This window comes from Cervus elaphus, chromosome 3, assembly GCF_910594005.1.
Source record: "Cervus elaphus chromosome 3, mCerEla1.1, whole genome shotgun sequence".
NCBI lineage: Eukaryota > Metazoa > Chordata > Mammalia > Artiodactyla > Cervidae > Cervus > Cervus elaphus.
In genome coordinates, this window is record NC_057817.1 from 42564299 (window position 1) to 42582432 (window position 18134).

The following is an 18134-nucleotide window of genomic DNA, read 5'->3' on the forward strand; positions in this document are numbered from 1 at the left end:
GAGTAAAATACCCAGCACATATATTCTTCTTCTTCAAAGAAAAACAGAAGGCTACTAAAAAGGACTTTAAAATCCTAAGCACTTAATTTCTATGCGGTTAAGTATTAACATACATTCCAAAAATCTCCATGTCATGAAAGTCTTGTGAAAACTGAAAAATTCAGTTTCCATAACTGCTTCTGAGTTAAAAGAAACTCCATCCTAAAACTCTTACAGGAATTAGAGGGGCCTACGCTGGTACTTCACCTCTGAAACTTAAAAACTTTCTAATTCGTGAACTTGGGATATCCTAGGCCAATGATGAAAAAATCTGTAAGGTCTTCAAAGGATATGAATTCAAAGAGGGAAAGAAACATGGGTGTATTCTTGAATATACAGTTAAGCTCCTAGATTTCTACCTCTTAACACTCACTGTCTTTTTAGGACCTTTGGAAAAAATGAGCCCAAATACAGTGTAGATTAAAATCCTACTCCAAGCTACCTGGTCCCTCAGGATAAATGTTTATCCACCTACCTCTCCCATGGAAACCTCTGCATGTTTTCTAGGCCATGATATGCTCAACTGCTCCACCTATCTTGAGTTGTGGGATGAAAAATGATGTCATGATGTGTGACAAAGTATTTTAAAAATGACACAGCAAATGTACTATTAATGTTTCTAAAAGTGAAAAAAGTAAAAACCTGTATAAATCTCTTTGATTATCTCAGAAGTGTCTACTTTATGTGAATTTTGGAGGATATATGCTAGTATCACAATAAAAACCCAAATTTTCCAGTTTTAATAGCTTCTACAAAGTAGTGTTAAAATCCTGAGACAAATTTTTGGACAAGAACAAAACAGGTTGGTTTATCAGTATTTCTCTGAAAACGCTTTTGATCCTCTATGTGAGTAAAACATGTCTCCAGGATTCTAGCAGAGATACCCAATGTAAGACTACTATTGGGCTCTTGTTTCATTTCTTGCACACTTTGCTGAATTAACCTCCAAATCTAAATTCGCCTTTAAACCATCAAATTCAGCACATACTTACAGTCTATCTAGAATGCATTTACCAAAAACAAAAACAAGAAACCCTAGCAAAGCCATCAACACCACTGACACCTAACCATATCCACACCCTATAAAATTACCAGATGTAATTTGAAGAAGCTTGCAGCAGCCAACATTTAAAATGTATCTCTTTCACACTTGAAGTAACAGAAACCACCATATATTTTTTCCTGTGTTTGAGAGAGTATGTAGACTACACAAAATTGAGAGTACTATATGGTTCTTTCACAAAACAAAATGGTTAACAAATGTCACGTATGATTAAGAATCAAATGATACAAAGTTTATAACGTCTCACTTGGCCTTACATTAATCAAGATAATTTTTTCATAAATGTGTAATATCAACCATTAGTTAAGCTGGAACAACTCTACACTCCAAGTATAATCATTCACTCCCATTTAGAGTAAACCAGGTACAAATCACTAAGTCAGTTAAGAACTAAGTAATTGTTCAAACTTTTATTTTGATGCACAGTATGAGGAATGAACTCTTAAATCAACTGAATTTTATAGAAAATGAAACAGCAAATAAATTAGACCCATGTTAAAATAGAAGGTCAGTTAAATGTCCAAATTTAAGGACATAACAGCCACAGATAAACTTCAATTCTATATTCTTCTTTCAGGAAGTCAAAGTCTTTCAAACACAACTTTACTATGAACTGGTCCAGAGCTCAACAGCATACGGGAATGCTCAACAGGGATGGTGATCAGGGACACGCTTCCTGTAAGAATTAAAATAGGGCAACAGTGAAAATGAAAAGCATGACTGTAACTGAAGGTCTATATTAAATACAAACACAGCTAGAATACTACTTTTATTAAAACCAATTTCAAATGTGTAAAAAGGATGTTTCTATCACAATTAACATCCCTTAATTATTGTATTGTTAAGAAAACGGGAAAATTCTGCAGTGTGCAGGTTGCAGGTAGGTACTGAGCAGTTCTCAGCTTCTCATCCAAACCACCTACTTACCAAATATATACTCTCTAAAAATGGCTAGTTCATGTTTTTAACCTATGCTAGTTAATTTTACAAAATAAGTCAAAGATGGTTCTCTCAGTCAGAAGTTGTAAAATGACAAGTCTTTGGGGCTTCTAAATTAAAACTTCTGGGTCACTATTCTAAATGAATGAAAACAAAAAGTTGGTGATGGAGTTGGATAATTCACTCAAGTATGTCAACAGTACCTCCCACATCTTTAATGTGAAACTTTTATTCTCTGGTAACCATACAGTGAATCAGGAAGGGGGCGTGGTAGGGGTACTAGTGAAATTTTTTTACTTCATGACTGTGGAAACACTGCTTCATGAGGCAAGCACAATTAAGAGAAGCAGAAAAAGCATAAAAACAGATCCAGACTAAACCATACTAGGATCATATAGAGATAAACCTTCCAACCTCAGTAGCTTATGGGAGTATGACCAAAGGATGTCAATAAAGAAAAAGTTGTCAAGCAGCTGTCACAAAACACTGACTGGAAAAATTAATCCCCTGGAGAGTAATAATAAGTATGAAGAGAAGTCCACAGTCCAGTATGTTTGGGAAGCACAACCGAGTTTAAAAAAATTCATATTTCTTTACTGCAAATTACTCAGTATGTCTAATACTTCTAAGACACTTAAAACTTCAAAAACAGCGATACCAGCTCAAACAAGGTACTACAATTTGTATTTCAAATGTGGTTGAGGGAGTCAAGTTATTACAAAAACTTCTGAGGCAGCAATGTGACCATGACCCCAAGTCAGAAAATTTTACCTGTAGAACTGTTTCCCTTTGCTATCATTCTACCTGAAGACAACAGAAAATGGAGCTGTATTTAGCCATCTTTGTTGGCACTGCTTCCAAGAAAATTTTGTTAACTTTTCCTTCCCTCATTAACTTTCCATTTCAAAATATGAGTGCTCCTCATTACCCTATTCCCCCAATACTAGAAGTAGAGAGAATGTAGATTTTGTAGCCCAGCCCTTTCCACTCCCCACAGTGGGAGATCTGAGTATCATTTTAGCTTTTCTGTCCACATCCAAATCGCTGTTTTACACTCTTTCCTTCCTCTAACAGTAAGAGGACAGCTGCTGTTCATAGGAGAAAACCAATGAAAGGAGTGCTGCAGGGTTCTGCATGAAGAACTTCATCCACTTGGGACATTAATTTCCTAGTAACACTCCTTCCTTCCTGTCCTCCTCTTGCTCCCTAGGTCCAATAGCAGCTGCCGGCGGACTGCGTCCTTCTTCTGCTCATCCATCACTTCCCTCCATGAAACTGCTCCCAAATGAACACACTCCATTTTCACAGAAATGACCACACCTCTTCTAGCTACTATCTCACTTCTCTGCTCTCATTCACAGTAACACTCCTTGAAAAAGCAGCCTACATACAATTCCTCTTTCCCCAGACTCTGTCGAATTTACTTCAAGCTTTTGCCCTCCCTGTTCCACTGAAACGGCCCATTAAGAATACCAACAACCTCTGTTGCTAAATCCAATTTTTAAGATCAATTTTCAGTCCTTACTTGACCTACTTGCATCATCCTGAGAGCTGATTGCTCCTCTCCCCCAAATACATTACTTGGCTGCTACACACATTCCTCCTACCTCAGGGGCACTCCCCCAACTCAACCTTAGACTTTTTAATTATAGGAAACTTCAAAAGTATATAAAAGTAGAGACTGTACAATGAATCCTCATGTATCCATTATCCAGTTTAATAAAATCCTTCTTACTGACCCTTGACGGCTGTTCTAAATCTTTTCAAACCTATTACTGGAATTCTCAAGCACTCAAATCCTTTAAAAAAAAAACCCTTTCCCTTCTCTAGCTACATTCACTCTCTTGGGAACTCAATTAGTAGTGTGACCTTCTATACTACCACGTACAGGCTGACAACTCCTGAAACTTTAACTACAGTTCAATTTCTTCCCTAAACTACAGGCTCAATGATCCAATTGCTTTCTCAAAGGTTATCTCAAATGTCCAAAGCTGACAAGCCCCATCTTTCCTCCCGAAGTCTTCCTCCACCAGAAGTTAAGAGAAACTTCTATTTTCCACAACAAAAACCTTGAATGACGTGGCCCAGTATTGTTTTGTTACTATTATTTTAGCTGCTGGGAATTTCCATGTTTTATTTCTGAACTAAAATTGTTGAATATTGTCATGTTAAAACATAACTGAGATATTTCTGACAAAATTTAGAATCTCCCCCCTCTTCTCTACCCATGAAGTGGGAATATACTTAATGTATTGGAGAAATGTGGCAATTATTAAGGAGTTTTGAATAAAAATCTTTAAGATTGCCCTCTCAAAAGCTCACCCTTGAATTATCAATTCCCTTTTCTCACAGACCTTATAACCAACCCATCATCAAATCTTGCTGACTCTACCATCTAAAATAAGATTTATTATCAATCTCTCCTTACCACCTTCACCTCTATCTACTGGTCCAAGCCACCATCCCCTCCCATCTCCCTGATCTACCCACTAATAAGAAAAATTAGTGGTTTTGGTAACTAATTAGCTACTAGCAATTAATTTAATTAATTATTAACTGAATCTTCAAATGCTAAGATTTTTCTAGCCACCTAATAATTTTTGTGTGAATGAGTTTCATCTGAGAAAAGCTGCTGGAGGGACTTCCCTGGCAGTCCAGTGGTTAAGACTCTGCATTTCCACTGCAGGAGGCTTGGGTTCAATCCCGACTGGAGAACTACAATCTCACAAGTAACGGCCAAAAAAAAGGTACTGGAATAGGATGGGGCAACAATGCAAAGAGTGATGGACTTTTATTTTCTTGGGCTCCAGAATCACCGCAGGTGGTTGACTGCAGCCATGAAATTAAAAGACGCTTGCTCCTTGAAAGAAAAGCTATGACCAACCTAGACAGCATCTTAAAAAACAGAGACATTACTTCGCCGACAAAGGTCCATCTAGTCAAAGCTTTCCAGTAGTCATGTATGGATGAGAGAGCTGGACTTTAAAGAAATCTGGGTGCGGAAGAATTGATGCTACTGAACTGTGGTGTTGGAGAAGACTCTTGAGAGTCCCTTGGACTGCAAGGAGATCAAACCAGTCTATCCTAAAGGAAATCAGTCCTGAATAGTCATTGGAAGGACTGATGCTGAAGCTGAAAACTCTAATACTTTGGTCATCTGACGTGAAGAACTGACTCATCGAAAAAGATGCTGGCAAAGACTGAAGCCAGGAGAAGGGGACGACAGAGGAAAAGATGGTTGGACGGCATCACCAACTCGATGGACATGAGTTTGAGCAAGCTTCGGGAGTTGGTGATGGACAGGGAAGCCTGGCATGCTGCAGTCCATGGGGTCACAAAGAGTCAGACACAACTGAGCGACTGAACTGGAATAGGAACATGTAAGGAACTCTGCACATTATGTGCTGAAGAATATATATATATAGAAAAGTGTACCCAGACAGAAAATGACTGGAGCCAACTCATCCTGGTAAACAGACATCATTTCTTACTACTACTTCCCTACCCATAAGCTCTCTGGTTCTAGACTTTCCCAAGCCTGCTCTTTTGTGCCCTTTCAATCTTGAGGGCTACCCAGTGTTACCCATACCCTTCTCCCCACTAACCTTTTCTGGCTTAAATGTAAGAGTTGTGATCACGTATTTTAAGTAACTTGCAAAATACTGCTATCTAGACAAAATGGCTCCACTTCCCATCAACTACAATTAACAAAAACATAGCTGTTGTTTCCATGTTAATTTTTCCTGAGATGTTTTTTAAAGTGTTACAATACCTTGGTGCTGCCTTGATGATGTTGTCCACACGTAGAATCACCTCTGCTGCTTCAGCTGCACTTAAAAGAACTTGCCGCTTCACTTGGAAACTTTCTGTTATACCCAGTATCGACATATCTCCAATGGTACCTTCCTTCATATCTGAGAAATATTCACTAGATAAACAACTAGTCTTAACTAAAGTATCAAAACATGTCTAATAACAGAATACATTAATAAAATTAAACCTGACTTGTAAAAAGCAAAGAAAATTACAAAGCCAACTATTCAATTAGAGCATTCTCGTCAGACTATCACTCAAGGAAAACCTTTTAGAAAATTAAAAGATCAACTACTGATCTTCTGTGTTAATGAAGGGTAACTATGTCAAATAATAAGAAAATTTATATGCAACACAACATCACCTATCTTTACCTATGAAACTGAAGAAAATTTGTTCATCACTGAATATACCATGGATTCTAAAGAACTGAAGGAGACTTTAAGTCATCTACTTTTATTAGACCCCCCCTCCCCTTCATCTTCTATAAGATCATTATTCACTAACTCTCTTTTGTCCAGGGGCAGGATTATCTACCCCTAAAAATATTCCTTTTATGTCCCAGACCACTGTATTGGGAAAATTTTCAGTGTGAATCAAGTCTTTTTTAGGCCACTTTTCCCCCTGGTGGCCCGGTTGTAAAGAATTCGCCTGCCAATGCAGGAGACATGGGTTTGATCCCTGGGTTGGAAGATCTCCTGGAGAAGAGAACGGCAACCCACCTGTCTTGCCTAGGAAATCCCATGGACAGAGGAATCTGATGAGCTACAGTCCACGGGGTCACAAAGAGTCAGACACAGCACAGCAACTAACCAACCACATAATGGTTATGAAGGCAAGGGTCCCAGGGATCTTTTACATGGTTGTTATGAAAATTCACATTAAAAAAAGAACTTGGTAAAGAGCTACTCTTAAGAACTCCCACAAGATTCCAATTAACTCCTTACCCAGTCCGGCAGTTGTCTTGCCTTCACTGTGGGCAGCTCGGAGCTGAGCCACCAGGTCTGCACTGTCGTAGCCCGCGTTGTCAGCTATGATAGTTGGCAACTACAAAGTGACGAGGACATGGTAACTATCTACTCTACCAACAGAAAGTTCACTTACCAACTAGAAGAAAAGCCTTCTAAAACTGTACATTTAGAAATAATGTAAAATCTGTTTCCTCTTAATTTCTGCTCATAAAGAGATTTATAAACTCCAAAACCAAACTTAAGCAGTGTGAACCAATTCTTTTCTTAAAGCCAAGAAAGGAAACATTTTCTGTCCAAGATAAAAGAATGTATTCATTTAAAAACCATCAACACCTACAAAATCTAAATTCAGGGCTCCCTTTTCTCATTAACTTACCATTCTCAGGGCTTTAGCGTAAGACTCCATTGCAACAGCTTCCTTGCCTGGTGTTCTACTGGCAAGCTGTGTCACGGCATGAGCCATCAGCATCTCAGAACAGCCTACAGATTAAAATGTCAAAAACAGGCTGATTCATATCAATGTATGACAAAACCCACTGGGGGGAAAAAAAAATAAAGGAAAAAAAAATAAAAATAATAAAAATAAAATAAAATAAAAAAATAAAATGTCAAAAACATAAATCGTTATGCTCAGTTGCCTCCAAGACACTAAATAAGACTTCTTTTAAGATCTATAAAAAATTAAGTGCAAAGGCAATACGAAGAAGCATTAAAAGTCAAAAGCCACTACTACACTTCAATAAATAAAACATGTTCAATATTTTTCAAATGCTTACCTCCTCCATAAACTGTTCTAGAATCTTTCACAGTTTGGGCAAGAACACAAAGAGCATCATGCAAAGATCTTTCTGCTTCATCTAAAATTTGTTGAGTGGCACCACGCAGAACAATGGTGCAAGCCTCACCTAAAATTAAAAATAAGGTTTTCATGTCACAATGAACTCAAGTTATACAACATAAAAATCTGCCTTCTATTATTTAGGTTATATTATCTGGTTTTGAAAGCTGGTATGTCTTTTATTGCTGCACATTCTCTTTGCTAACAATCCATATTCCTAGAAGTTCTAAATTATCTAAAACAATTATATTGAATATACATTGCTCACAAAGGCAAGGTTAACAGGCTGCCCTCAAGAGACTGAAATTAGCATACACCATGTTTCTCAAGAATTAAGACATATATTCTAGTAACTATAGTAACTTTCTTTCACTTCAACAGAGCCTACAAAAGGTTTAGGAACCTAAACCAGAATCTATACATAACAACTCACCAAGGGCTACCCCGGAAAAGTGAATGAGTTTGTCTTCTCCAATCATGACTTCCTCAATAAGTTTGCAACTTCCAAGCTTCACTAGCTCTGGATGGTCAAAGGTAGAGGCAATTTCACCACCTGTGAACGAAAATATTCATTAATTAAATGCACAATAGGTTTGAAATTTGTGCTTTCTCACAAGCAGAAATGAACAGAAAACATATTAAGTTGACTGCTTATTGTATGCCAAGCATTCTGAAGCACTTTATACAAACTAATTATTTAATCTTCACAACAACCTTAAGACAACAGGCTTTATTTATCACTCCATTTAGAAATGGTAAAACTGAGGCAAGGAAATGTTTTGTTTTCATCTAAAGTTACCTAGTTCAAACAAATATGAAACTGAAATTCAAATACAAGCAGTCTGGCTTCAGACCTCTATGCACGCTATGTAATTCCACCTTAACTGAGACTTTGACATTTACCTTTAAGCCTGAATTTATCAACAAATTCAGACTTTCTTCTGAATTCAGTATAGAAGACTAGTACTCTATGATCCAGTATCACCAAACATGAAAATGTTTGGCTAATCTTATTATATCAACAGGTACACTGACATTAGGAACTGCTTCAAATAGTGAGCACTTGCTATCTGTGAATTATTACAATAGCTGAAGTGTCAGAAAGCTCCTGTAATATAAGGCCTAGAGAGGGGGGAAATGTATACTGAGGATTTCCCAGAACAACCTTAATGAGAAGGCAAAAAAGCAAATTCATTTTCTTCCTTAGGTCTTCCTTTTATTCCTATCTTCCCTCCATCTTCCATGCTATCAACATTTCCTTTCCTGGTTCTTAATTAAGCAAAAGTTAGGTTTCCATTTTAAAATCCTTTTCTCAGACTTCCCTGGTGATCCAGTGATGAAGACTCTGTGCTTCCATTTAAGGGGGCACGGGTTCGAATCATGGTCTGGGAACTAAGATTCCACTTGCTGCATGAGGCAGCCAATAAAATAAATAAATAAAATAAAACCCGTTTCTCTCTTCACTCTCTCTCTTAATAGATACCCTCAATCATCAATCCAACCCCTTTTCCTATACCTTACTGATAATTCTGCTAAATAATTCACGTTTTATTTCTATTGTATAATTAACTTTATAAAAAGGACTCTGGTCTTCCCAACTCTACTAATTTATACTCATTTGTACAGCTGAAGCTCTTATTTTTGGTTGGCAAATTCCAAGACAGCTCTGGGTTCTAGACGTGAGACACAATAGAGGTTTGGGACATCATATGCCCCAAATGAGACCAATTTGGCATGTGAGAATTTTCACTGATCCTACACTCACTCACTCATGTACACCTGCTTACAAAATATTTAAAGACCATTTGCAAGACCCAATTTCACACATCTGACAACAGATGAGTTTACCAAGGATGAGAGCCATCATGGAGTCTACTTCACAGCCATACAGCTGGTGTGTTTGAAGGTAAATAAATCTTCTGAATGTATGTGGCAATTTCACATTATCAAGTCCTTGTGATAACAACTTATACCATGAATGTGCTATCAGTCACATTTCTTATATCTTTAATTTTGCTGCATTAAGAAAGTAAATAAATATGAGCATCATAAGATTTATCACCTTAAGTATCAAATATGCAATAACTTCGAAGGCAGGTAAACCCACCTCCAAGTAAAACATCTCTTTTTAGAGACTATGCTTCTCAAATTATTGAAAATGGCTTAAGAAGTTATTTTGAAATAAGTCCAATCCTACCATCTACTTAGTATAATTTCGTCTAATATAAACATCAGTTCCAAACTGAATGTGGTGTTCCTAGTGGCTTTACATCTAAACCCCATCCTTGGAATTCTCACTGCCAGATCACAAACCAACTTTCCAACCTATTCATTGCCAAGCTCTTCAAACAGGATAAACGCTGTTATACTTAGTTTTCAAGGGCTACTTGGCAGTTACCACTATTAAAAAGTGAATAACTGCACTGTATGTCATTTTGATGTAGACCTATCTGTAAATGCACTTTTTAGTCTACACTGAGACTATAAAACCCATACCTGTACCGAACGATACTGGAGTAAACTAACTTTTCATCATACACTCCTGGACTGTTTCACACTTATTCAACATTTATTACTTTCATAAATTTTAAAAAATTAACAAAAACAATGTTTTAAGTATTTGACCCACTGCCTGGCATATAGTTAAATGTTCAATAGAGTACTATTCACCGGGCACATAGAGTGAACAGAGAGTACCACACCAGGCACAAAGTGAATACTACTCACTCAGCACTAGAATTAAATGAATAAACTAAGTAAAACTTAAGACTCCTTTTTTTTAAGCTTCAGTTTATTTAGACTATGTTTAAAACAGTGGTCCTGTGTGTTTGTGAGAAAAATATATAGTACCTTTAAAACAACACAGCAAAAGTAAATCTAAACCTACAGTGAAGCTGGCATTTGATATGTTAAAAATTAATGTAACTAAAGATATCAAAGATTCAGAATAGCTGTTTAGATTCTAGGCACCTTAAGGTACCCTTTTCAGGTACAAAGTACTTTCTTCATACTTTTAGAAATGAGTTACATACACTAATTCTCAATAAATTCAAGAGTGATTATGTTAGAAGTTAATGTCTTTTTTTCATACCTGTGACAAGAGCGAGGCGTTCCACGCCTGCAAAATCTGCATGCTCAATAGCCATAACACCAGCAGCACCAAAGAGTTGTTCAGGATAATTATAAATTAGTTGCCTATAAATTAAAATATGAAAAAACATTGTTAAAAATTGTTACTTCACAGGATAAAATACATTAGACTAAGAAAAACATGAAAACATTTTTACCTAACCAGCAATCAAAGAAAGAAAAGGTTTCATAAAGTATATTAAATGATTTAGTAAGGCAAATGCCTTGCTGTAAAATCTTATTTATATCTGGGGAAAAAAACCACTTCCTAAATAACAAACAACTAAATTCTATAAGAATTTTCCTAAATCATTCCAGAAAAACAGGGCCCTTTCTTGGATCATTATATTTTTAGCACAAATACACACAGACCTGTTAATAAAGCAATTTATCCCATGCTTAAGAATACGTTCAACTTTCTCCTTCATTTTTTCCTTTTCTGCGTGTTCTATTTCAGCAACCTTTGCTGTAGAATCAACTCTCACCCTGGAGCCAAATATCTAAAACAAAGGTAAGCATAAAAAATAGCATCACTTTCCTTAAGTTTCACAGCATACTTAAAACTTTTAAATGTAAATACAACAAAACTGTGTGCATCGTGAATGCATGCATACAATATAAATACTCATATATATTCACATATATATATATATCAAGTGCAACTGATTCCCAACCAAAGTTTATAGCTGCTAACAATCAGAAATCCAGGAAATGTAGTTAATGTACCTTAATTTTGTCTGTATCCATACCAGTATTTGCAATAAGAATTTTAGCATTTTCAATTCGTTTTGGTTGATTTACACCAATTTTTTTATCCAACAGAAAGCCTGTTAAAACAGAATTTTATTAAATACTTCAAAGCTGTATTAATGAATCTTTTAAAGTAATATGCTTTATCAAATTACTCTTTCAAAGAATGCATTTCTAGTCCAATTCATCAAGCTCCTAGAACCTAAATTGCATTCCATACCATTGACCATAAAAAGTAATTCAGCGGATTTAAAAAATAACATGCAAAAAAAGAAAATGAGGCACAGTAGAAATATGAAAAGTAAACAGACCATTTTTTTTGTACAACAACTTATATACTTCAATAAAAATGAGCTAATAAAAAAAAAGTTAGTTTTGAATCTTTTATCTCAGATACATACTACATTTGCAGGTGTGTGAGCTGCAATGTAGGTGTGTGAGCTGCAATGCAAAGTTATTAATCCACTTTCATTAGCTTAAAACCAAAACAAAACAAGCTTTTAAGATTCAGATACACAGGGTATTGCTATAGGCTACTGTACCTCTTAAAAAACTGAGGCTGTGATAACATGAAACACCATGGACAGCGGTCAGACAAACCTGTCCCCCTCGTGCTCATGCTGCTTATGGGCTACGTATACAAGCTTGGACCAAATTTCCAACCCTAACTACTCATCTACAAACAGGAGTACCAACAGTGGCAAAGATGCCATTACTAGCCAAGGGCGCTGAAACAATCATACGAATTGAGTACCGTGTATCTTTCCAGGTTTCCTTTAGATACACCTTTTATCTTTTAACTCATTTATCACACCTTGTGTTTTCTGCTCTATTCAGCTGAACTTAATTCTCACTCAAAGAATCAACATCATGATAAAGAAGTGAGACTTTGAGTGCAATTCCTATTAGAATGCCTGGCACAGAGCAGACATTCAATGGTCACTATCCTTGCCTTAATTATCTTTCTCTACCACCAAACCCAATTAGAAACACTATACAGCCCTTGCCTATAAATTCAACCAAGAGTATTTTCAGAATTGTTACACATGTGAAAGAGAGACAAGAAGAATTTTTGCAACAAAACCCAGACTCCAAATTACTGACTAGTAAAGCAGAAACTATAAAATGTAATCTACTCCTTTTTTCCCCCCTTCTCTATAGAATGCCTACACTTTCTACAGTCCCTCTGTGAAGTCAATGTACTGTGAACATACCTTAAGAACACCACACACTATTACTAAGGACAGAGCCTAAAAATACCAAGACATTTATTACTCCTCAAGAATGCCAGAAACTGTTCCTTCAACATCTGTCAAGCAATTAACATGACCTACCCAGACCCTTCCTGGAAAACACTTGCAATCCTAGAAAAAATACCAGTTGACAATAGCTGACTTTAAGTAGAAGAAAACTAAGTCTATTAGAAACTGTAACTTACTTTATGGTATAAACTAAAACCTAGAGGTTATCAAAGAAATGCTGGGATAGTATGAGTAGGTCAAGTACACTGTCAATATAACAAGTGGATTAAGATGACAAAAATCATTGCAATATGATTTGTTCCCCTAAAGTCAAGTTTTCTCACTTTGTAAAGTGCCACTAGTCCTGACTAAATAAATGAGAATTCACTCAGTTATTTAGGTTTCAACATCTGGTCAACACATTTTTTCCCATATACAATATATACCTACCTTCATCTAAATAGGAATCTGCCAGACTTCCTCCTAGCTTTTTGATGACATGAATTGCCTCCAGGTTACCAGAGCCTTTTAGTCTGAGAACAGCTTCCACGGCTAACTTAGTAAAGTGGTCTTTATGATGAGTAAGAAGTTTTGAGGACAGTGTTGTTCCTGCAATGTTCATTAAATCTTGACGGAACTTAACTTCATCAGAACTAAAAAACAAAAAAAAACACCAAGCAAAAAAACTCCTGCCAGTTCTTAAAATGCTTCTCCAAAGTTATCAACCTTGTTTTACTTTTCCAAAATTTATCCAGTGTTTGTCAATAGATACTGTTACCTAAACCAGTCAGGGTTCTTTTTTTTTTTTCCAGTCAGGATTCTTAAGTCACATGAAAAAAATTAAACCTTATCAGTAACCAAGAAATACAAATAAATGGATACTATTTCCCCACCAAGCTGGCAAAGTACCAAAACAGAAACACAAGCAAACAAAAATTTCCAGAGCATGGGGAAAGACACATGTCACACAGCCAGTGGGTCTGTAAATTAATGGTTTTTTCTAGAGAACTACTTGTAAGGTAAACACACACAGGTATCTCTGGACCCAGAAATTATACTACTTTTTAAAGTAACAACTTTGCCACAACATTATAAAATAAAAAATTGTCAAAACTCAAACTCTCCAATCATAGATAGGTAAATTACAGCAGTCACATAATCAAATGCATGTACCTCTCCTAAAGCTAATAAAGTACAGACACCTAAAAATCGTGCTTGCTATTCAACTAGGTTAAAGAGGCTAAAAAATCCTGTATATAATGATACTACTTTATTGTGATTATATATGCAAAAAGCCAGAACCCCAAATTTTAACTTTAGTGACTACCTCTGGTAAGGTGGGGCTTTTCTGGTTGCTGTTGAGGCAGGATGAGGTAACAGAACCATGTCCATGTGTGCTTTCCACTGCTCTCTAGAATTCCTGAACTGAATAGATTTTATAAAGAATATTAAATGTTTAAAACAGTAGTACTGTGGTATACCAACCCATGGTCGACTGCAGAATTCAATAGAGCCTGTCTTGCTGCCTTTGTGGCTTCTCTCCAACCCGCAATAATGGTTTGTGGATGAATCTTTTTTGCAATTAAGGATTCTGCTTCCTATTAACAAACAGTGGAAAAACACACATCAATAGCAAATTTGTAGTAAGAAAGATTCTGATTACTTATGACACTCAATACCAGAGTAGGAAAAAATATCCAGTGAGATGAGGTTGAAGTCACTCAGATATTCTTACCCTCAGCAATTCTGCTGCAAGAACAGTAACAGAGGTAGTGCCATCACCAACTTCATCATCTTGAACTCTTGACATATCTAAGGGGAAAAAGCTAGTTAATAACTCACTTATATGTGATTCTGCTTTTTAAATTATTAATACTTCTTGGTACCTTATCTAATTTTCCAACATACTCACTACCAGTCTAAATCTTACTTATCTAGGTGTCCTCACCTGACAAATTCTTTGGAAATTTTTAGTCTGAAACACAGCAGTTTCACCATCAGTAAGTACATCACACTCCAAAAGACTCTATTTAAAAAATTTTACTCAAGTATAGTTGACTTAAACTGTTAATTTTTATTATACAACAAAGTGATTCAGTTGTACATATATTCTTTTTCATATTATTTTCAGTTACAGCTTATCACAGGATACTGAATACAGTTCCCTGGGCTATATATTAGGGCCTTGTTGTTTATCCATTCTATATACAATATAGTTTGCATCTGCTAATCCCAAACTCCCAATCCTTCCTTCTTTCACCTCTCCCTTCCCTCCTGGCAAGCACAAGTCTGTCTGTGTATCTGAGTCTGTTCTTATTTCATAGGTATGTTCATTTCTGTCATATTCCACAAATAAGGTATATCATATGGTATCTGTCCTTCTCTAACCTACTTCACTTAGTTTGATAAGCTCTAGGTTCATCCATGTTGCTGCAAATGGCATTATTTCATTCTTTTTTATGGCTGAGTAATATTCCATCATGTGTATGCACCACATCTAGGAGTTTGTATTTTAATAATGATAATTATCAATTAAAAAGTAGACATCAATTAATCAAAAGGACAGTCAGTCAACACAGTCTATTTAAAAACTGTTTCCAAATGTTAACAAATGTCATCCTGAGACTCACCAACTAAAACTTTAGCAGCTGGGTTGTCCACACCAATGTTTTTTAAAATAGTTGCACCATCATTGGTTACCATAAGAGATGCATCTCGTCCACTGCTTAACAGAATTTTGTCCTAAAAGGAACATATTTGCTTCAGGTTAAGACGGAAGCACATCTGGAATGATGCTTGGATTAATCAGCACTCTCAGATTGCTAATGTGTAAATACTCTGAAGGGTTATATGGCAGACTCCAAATTTTTTCACTGTACATACCCCCTCCCGAAGTAAATCTTGATGTCCTACCCTTATTCCTAGAGACACTAGGAGAGAGAGACATGAACAAGGCTGTTTGAATACTGTAAGAGAAAAACTAAGTGTACCTCTCAATACAATAATAAATACAAACGATAATATAAGCAAGATGCAGAAGAGTATTTGACAGAGCAGAGGGAGTATATCTGGTTAGACTGAAAAAAACCGAAGCTACAGAAAAAGTACACACCAATCGCATCTTTGACGAGACAAAACAACATCATGAGGAGAATATATAAACTAGTATCTTGTAATTCATAAGATACTTGTACATCCACATAAAAATAAAGACAGCCATTAGATTTATATCCAAAGGATATCAGAGGTTATCACTGGGGAAGGGAGTGACATTGGGGATAGTGATCAGAAGGAGACTTTAGTCCTAGGGGTACGGTCTTGATTTTCAGTAAGGAGAATGTACCCATGTCTTAATTTTTATAATTAACAGTTAAGTTCTAAATATGAACAAGCATCCACAAGTTTTTGTATTCCCAAGGGTTCTAAAACATTAAAATACTAAAATTCCCTGCTTTTCTTACCATGCCCTTGGGTCCCAACGTGCTCTTTACCAAGTCTCCAATAGCAATGGCACCAATAAAAGACGACTGGAATAAAAATCAGAGATGACCAAAATAAACTTCAGTCTTAAAATCGTAAAACAAACAAAAACCCACTCTTCTATCTTTGTAAGAACGAAGAAAAGGCTTACCAGGCGAGCTGTCTCTGCTCTCTCTTCATCAGCTCCAGCCTTGAAGATATTAACAGGTGCAAGGGAAAGGGACGCCTAAAATTGAAAACCAAGAATCAGTTTGAATACCAGTATTCTTTAGCATACATACTTAGATGAGTTTCACTAGACTTAGAAGTAGATTCCTAAGAGGACACGAATTTAAAGAATGTTTCTTTTTAAACAAATGAAGCACTCCATGATTAGGCAGTCATTTATTTAAAGTGAAAGGAGGGACTTAGGTGACATTCCTTTTTTGGATATCTTAAGCGCTCCGCGAAAAAAATTCTACACCGAAGATATTGACTCTAAGTATGGCAGGACCAAAGACCGCAAAAATGATTTTAAACTAAAAATAAAGCTGGCAGGGGTGGGCAGGCCACTCGCGCGAGGACCGCCAGGAGGGGAAGGGAACGCGGCAGCCTCGCTTCCATCACCGCTCTCGGGCGGCTCCAGGCTCCGCCCTGAGAGGGAGGGCGGGGCCCGGCTCGCCGACCCGCCCGGTGCACTAGAAATTTCTTAGCCTAGGGTGAGTCCTAGGTTTCGAGGTTCTGGGCCTATCCAGGGACCGAGTCAGAACAAATACCTGCCTTCTAGCCCACCCTTCCTCCTGGCTCACAGGGAGGGCCTCACCCGCGGGCCCGGCGCAGACCACACGCCGCGGCCTGCGCCATGTGCGGCGGACCAGGGGTACAAGCAAAGCGACGCTGTGATATCCCGGGCACTGGGATACAGATGGGGCAGCGGACGGCAGGGGACAGCAGAGGGCGGCGGGGGACGGGGGGATCTCGGGCAGGGGCTATGGGGCGAGACTCACCATGGTTCCGAGGAGGTCGGCACACGCTAACCCCTCACAGCTCGTGCCCGTGACCGGAGGGAAAAGAGGCCGGAAGTGACGCCACACGCTCTGCCGCAAGGGGCGGAGCCTCGACGGGCGCGCTTCACGTCCCGGCACCGCCCTCACGGGGGATGGGAGGGGGCAGCATTTTGAGGGTCGGAAAGACTGCCCGTCACACTGGCGAGGCGGGGCCTTGACTGGGGCCCTGCTTTCTGCGTTGGCACCTACGACAAACAGGAAGGGGAGGGCTGGACATCGTGCCTGCGGCCCAGAGGTTTGAGAGTAGAACCCGCCAAGACGGAAAAGAAGTTACGCTGTGGGGGTTGCCATAGCAACGGAGTTCTTTCTCGCAGGTTTTCTCCTAAATTTAACCTTTAAAAAAATGCTGCCTTAAAGTACTGCATATACAGAATTTAAAGCGATGTATACTAATGTAATAGGGGCAGGACAGACATGTGGCTGTTACCATAGGTCTCCCTCTCTCTCCCCCATCCACTGTATAAATGGAGCCTGAATTAGGACTGAGGAAGATGGTCTTTTGAGAAACTAGTCTGTCATCTTCTTGGTCTGCTAGCTTCCCAATTAAAGTCATTATTCTTTGCCTGAACAACTCATCTCCCGATTTATTGGCCTGTTGTGCAGCAAACAGAGTAAACCTGGGCTTGGTAAATTTTGGCAGTGCCAGCCAGGAACCTTGTTCGCTGTGGGCAGCTGGCTCCAGGTTGGGAATTTTTAGGTAAGGCCCTAACAGCTTCCTGAACCACTCTTCCTGAGGATCTTGCCTTCAAAATTCCCTGAAGTATTACCAGCTGCCCCTGCGCTTGGCAGTTAGAGGAAAGAATCCACATTTGGGAAAGGGTTTCT

The 18134-nt window shown here is 37.8% G+C and overlaps 1 protein-coding gene across 1 annotated transcript; it reads right to left on the reverse strand.

Annotated features, from left to right (window-relative positions):
• Positions 1–1497: 1497 nt before the first annotated feature.
• Positions 1498–17394, reverse strand: CCT2 (chaperonin containing TCP1 subunit 2). Its single transcript, XM_043887420.1, has 16 exons — positions 17250–17394; positions 16415–16489; positions 16245–16310; positions 15414–15525; positions 14519–14595; positions 14269–14381; positions 13234–13436; positions 11519–11619; positions 11165–11292; positions 10755–10858; positions 8097–8216; positions 7602–7730; positions 7202–7305; positions 6802–6901; positions 5814–5955; positions 1498–1778 (listed from the first exon to the last, which is right to left on the reverse strand). The coding sequence occupies exons 1-16, from the start codon at positions 17250–17252 to the stop codon at positions 1748–1750; spliced, it is 1608 nt and encodes a 535-aa protein (XP_043743355.1). The 5' UTR covers positions 17253–17394; the 3' UTR covers positions 1498–1747.
• Between the last annotated feature and the right edge of the window lie 740 nt (positions 17395–18134).

Excerpts from the sequence above, each read along its gene's own strand:
- CCT2 (XM_043887420.1), bottom strand. Across the intron at positions 7,731-8,096 it reads CTTTTCCGGGGTAGCCCTTG|GTGAGGCTTGCACCATTGTT; the intron begins GTGAGTTGTTAT and ends TTTTAATTTTAG. Across the intron at positions 5,956-6,801 it reads CAAGACAACTGCCGGACTGG|ATATGAAGGAAGGTACCATT; the intron begins GTAAGGAGTTAA and ends AATATTTCTCAG.